General features: G+C 45.7%; 1 protein-coding gene across 3 annotated transcripts; it reads right to left on the bottom strand.

The window, feature by feature from the left end:
- Positions 1–1030: 1030 nt before the first annotated feature.
- LOC136483115 (UPF0481 protein At3g47200-like) lies at positions 1031–3256 on the bottom strand. Of its 3 annotated transcripts, none has more exons than XM_066480215.1 (2): positions 3120–3256; positions 1031–2946 (listed from the first exon to the last, which is right to left on the bottom strand). In XM_066480215.1, the coding sequence occupies exon 2, from the start codon at positions 2882–2884 to the stop codon at positions 1247–1249; it is 1638 nt and encodes a 545-aa protein (XP_066336312.1). In that variant the 5' UTR covers positions 2885–2946; positions 3120–3256; the 3' UTR covers positions 1031–1246. The 3 variants fall into 3 exon arrangements, with proteins under 3 accessions (XP_066336312.1, XP_066336313.1, XP_066336314.1); XM_066480216.1 differs by having other exon boundaries at positions 1031–2934; positions 3120–3250; XM_066480217.1 differs by lacking the exon at positions 3120–3256 and having other exon boundaries at positions 1031–2714; positions 2786–3109.
- Positions 3257–4859: the final 1603 nt, after the last annotated feature.

Below are 4859 nucleotides of genomic sequence, written 5' to 3'. Positions count from 1 at the left end.
CCCAGACATCTCCACATGTGAGGTTTCAGGCATCCGACGTCGCAACTCACTCGAAGCCTTCTCAATTTTTACCACAGCCTACACATGCGATAACATGACAGCTCGCCAAGTTTCGTGATTTTCGGACTTCGTATGGATTTTATATAATTTTAAAACACTTTCCCGGCAAGTCGGTCGCCATGTTACGCGAACAAGATGCGTGAAAATTTGATGCGAGTTCCTGGATAGGGACTCAACATGCACAAATTAACATGAATAACATTTTTCGAAACACTACATTGCAATATTCCATGCACCGCAGTTCAAATTTGACATATTCGAAAAAAATCAAAGAATCGAAATAAATTAAGGAAATATACAAAACAAAATCAAAATTGGCCTAAATTTTAAAATTGAGTTCAAAACAATGTATTGTAGCACCACAAAAAAACTGGGCTAAAAAAACCAAAAAAAAAATTGCCGAGGGCCTGGCCCATGGCCCTCGGCAAAGAATTTTAAAAATAAAAAATAAAAAATCTTTGCCGAGGGCCTATACTGACCCTCGGCAAAGGGCTTCTTTGCCGAGGGCCTAGCCTCGGGCCCTCGGCAAAGCCGATTTATAAAAAAAAAATTTGGCCGAAAAACTGGTTTTAAAAAAATCTTTGCCGAGGGCCTGGTCTGGGGCCCTCGGCAAAGACTTAAAAAAAACCTTTGCTGAGGGCCTAACGGGTGGCCCTCGGCAAAGCTTGAGGGGAAATGGCCGCCGTGACCCAACGGGCCTAATTTGCCGAGGGCATCTTTGCCGAGGGCCGAGGCCCTCGGCAAAGATTTGATTTGCCGTGGGCCTGTCTTTGCCGAGGGCCGTACCCTCGACAAAGGCCTCTTTGCCGAGGGCCGTTCTTTGCCGAGGGCTCCTGTGGCTGGCCCTCGGCAAAGAGTGTCTTTGCCAAGTGCCCGAGATTTGGCCCTCGGCAAAGCCTCAGGCCCTCGGCAAAGTACGCGTGTTCCAGTAGTGGTGGTTGCTTCTGTGTATGTGCAGTTGTCGCTACTTGTTTCGTTTGGTTGTTCCTTAGATGCTGATTGAATGGTTGGCTCACGAGCTAAACGAGCCAGCTCGAGCTGGCTCGCAGGCTGAGCTGAGCCTAACATTTAGCTCGTTACGTTAACGAGCCGAGCCGAGCCGAGTTGGCTCGTTATTACAGGGAATAACTAATTACTGTATTAATTAGTTACCAGGGAAATACTACATGCATGCATCTCTCTCGTATCAATGGGCGCCCTTGAGTTTCATGAGCGCCGTTATGATACCGATAAATCCACCAAAGCCGGAGCCAATCGCGACGATGTACTTCCAGTTGTTGTAAAGAAACGCGTACACCTTGATCCACGGCCTCTTGTTCCTGTAATTCTGGATCTCTACCATGGCGCGGGCATAGCAGCGTCCTTTGCGCAGGCTCTGCAGGCTGGTGAAGAAGTCGAGTGTCTTCTTGTTGTTGAGCCCTGCTCCTCCTCGCAGGATACCCTTGGTTCGCAGCTCATGCACGTCCTCCTCCCGATGCATCAACATGCACAGGAGGAGGAGGTACGAGCAGACAGCAGAGTCTACAAATTCCGCCTTGGCATCAAAAAAATCTGGAGTCATGCATAGCTCGAGAGCCGCCATGTTGACGAGCCAGCTTGCACGTGCATCGTTGAGAGACAGCGGCGCCATGGAGAGCTCGGCGAAGATGATCCACTTCCTGGCGATGCCCATGTCTGGGAGCTCCGTTGTTTCGTTGGCTGTGAGGAAGATGCCCATTTCGGCAAGCTCGATGGCACCGGCTGAAATTGATATTGATTCCATTTTCTCTATATCTGAACGTGTCACCTTGGGTGGTTTCCTGCTTCTTTTTCCTACAGCGTAGAATCGGAGGAGGCCAAGGAGATGCGGTGCTTTATTGTAGTAGTCTTTGTCCCAGTCAACACGAGGCAATTCACGGGGTACCCGGTCTTGCAGAAAGCCATCTTCCCGCCACATAGCAATGAACCTCTTCATTCTCTCCAAGGGATCGGCCGTGCACATGTTCATGACGGCGTCCACCACCTGCAAGGGGATCTGGTTCTCAAGCAGCATGATGTCATGAGCGATGTCATTGTCGTTGGACTCGAAGAAATCGTACAGGTCCGGGTCGAACGGCGTGCCCGACTTCCTAAGCATGTATATCACCAAGAAGCAGGCGTCATAGAACATCATAGGTAGGAAGTCGTCCTCATAGCCGATACCTGCCATCACGTCCTTGTCGTAGAGGCCGCGGGCATCGATTTTCGCGGCGACGGAGACCACCGCTTCATACATGTCCCGGACCGAGAGGCCGGAATCGTTGTTGTTGAACTTTTTGTACTCCTGGATGCAGTACTGCGCAGCCACATGCTTCATCTTCTCCGCCTTCTGGAGGTGGTCTTGGGGGTGGTAGTAAGGGCCGATGGCCACGACCTTGGGCACAGTACACCAATCGCCGAGAGCTTGAATGCTTGGAGGGTACCTATGCATCTTCGTTTTCATCAATTTGGCATCATCCATGAACTCCTTCTGTCTTTGCTGGAACAGCTTCTCAGGGCTATTCATATAGGTCTCCATAGGATCTGGATCATGGTGCTGTGCGGCCGCAGCATAGTAGTTGTAGTAGTTGTACTCAACCAGTTGCTGCTGCCCTCCGCTAGAGTAGCTGCTAGCAGGGACGACATACGGTTGGAGGCTGCAGGAGGAACCAAATATGTCAGCGATGGACGCATACTGCAAAGGGTGGCCAACGGCAGGAGCCCACACTTCTTGAGCATCATCAGCTGGTGCTTCTTCAGCGGTCCAGTTCATCGCCAGCTGAAGCTCGTAAGGTCCCGCCCATGCAGCAGTGGATGTGGATTCCATATATGCGCTGCTAGCTCCGACCACCAAGCTGAACGCAAGTATGTAGCTTGCTGCAAGAAGCACTGCACAAAATTAAGGGAATGTAGGAAATGGTGAAGAGTGAAACATGCAAGAGAACGAAACTGCATGCTAGCTAGCATATAATCAGAATTGAACGTAATCTGCTAATGAGACAAGCATATATTCAGGGTTAGTAATAAGAGATCCAAATGAGGAAAGAGAAAAGAATACTTACAGCGAGCAGGGCAGAAGAAGCACAGCCTTCACGACGCTCCTCTTATAGAGCGTCAGTTCCTATCGTGCAGGCACGGTCATTTAAATAACATTGACCAATTGCGCTTTACGACAACGTTTATGCATGTATACTAGCTTTGGCCTTGATGCACATACCCCACATGGTTGGGGCTACCCCATATCTCTCACTCACGGCAAGATTTACAGCTACCACGCCAACCACACACACACACACACACACACACACACACACACACACACACACATGATATATACATACACTATCTTGCTCCGAACTGAAGAGCCTTGTTGGTGCACCCCTAGCTCGGTGAAGGTATTAAGCTGATTAGGCAATGTTTCTTCAAAAATCAGTCTGTTGCCGGCGGCGGCTGTGTGGTCATCATCACAAGAAATCTTCACATCTTCTGATCTTCAGTAAACAAGTTGCTATAAAATCAAGCCTTAACCATGATAAATCATCGCTCTGTTCGCAGGACTTATTTTGGCTCCAACTGATTTGTATGGCTGATTTGTTGTGAGAGAAAAACACCGTTTTCTGGCTGAAACAGTACGGCTGATAAGTTCAAGCGAACAGGGCCATAGCGATAAGAAAATACTTTCAAATATGAATCTAATGATATTACTTTCAGATAAGTAAATCTATATTTCCTGGGTCCAATAATTGTTGGTTGAATATTATAAGGTTTGACTATTGAAGTAATCTCTTTGTTTTAAAATGTAAGTCACTGTTGATTTCTTTATATACCTTTGACCTCTCGTCTTATTAAAAAATTACTGTGAATAAATAGAAATATGAGTCAAACTTAAGTTATCTATGATGAAAAAAATTTATCATCATAGATAACTTAAGTTTGACTCATAAGTCAAGACAAAATATATGATACACAATTTTTAATACTAATTTAATGCACATGTGTTGCTACGGGCAAAATAAATATATAATTATATTTTTTGTGAAACGCCAATATAGACGCAGGCACTTATAAATGCATGCACAGTTGCCCTTATAGAATTATATTATCGTACAGGGTAAACTCTAATGCAGGTGAGATGTGAAACTTAAAACAATCTAAGCTTCTCCTATCATTCCCAGCAGTTTTCATCCTAGATATGTGCATGAGTAGAGAAATTCAGATAAATACTCATCACAATTTAGGCTATAAAATGCATATGATTTTGTAAGGGCGCTTGCTATTTAGTAGATAGTGAAAGATAATTAAGATGAGTTAACCACTGACTGGTCATCATAGATTCAGTTACACTCTCCACGTATCCATACCATTGCGTTAGGCTACAAAGAGATAGAGTTTTGGGCATCAGCTGATTTGAGCCGAGCAAGCTAACATTTGTGTTGCTTTAGACTACAAACTGATAGAATTGTGTGTACGAGTTGATTTGAGCAAAGATAGCTCTCTAGGGCAAACAGAAAGATAGAACAAATGCACTCATGTCCGGGATTTTTTCTCCAGCCTCTACATCAACCAGGGATGTACACAGCTATTACTCTTGTCCGAGATAGCTCTTTGAGGAAAACAAAAAGATAAGGGTACCCTAATAATATATCAATTATTCCTGTGGCGCACAGAATCTCAGCATCTAAGGCCAGTCTCAGTGGGGAGTTTCATCTCCCAGCTTCTAAGAGTGCCATGTCAGCTTTACTGTCTTGATTTGTGGGATGAAACAACCTCTCTCAATGCATAGTGTCATCTCACAATTTCAT

This window comes from Miscanthus floridulus, chromosome 9 (genome assembly GCF_019320115.1).
Source record: "Miscanthus floridulus cultivar M001 chromosome 9, ASM1932011v1, whole genome shotgun sequence".
NCBI classification, from domain to species: Eukaryota; Viridiplantae; Streptophyta; class Magnoliopsida; order Poales; family Poaceae; genus Miscanthus; species Miscanthus floridulus.
Note: the sequence above shows the minus strand (reverse complement) of the source record. Positions and strands in the feature narration are given on the sequence as shown.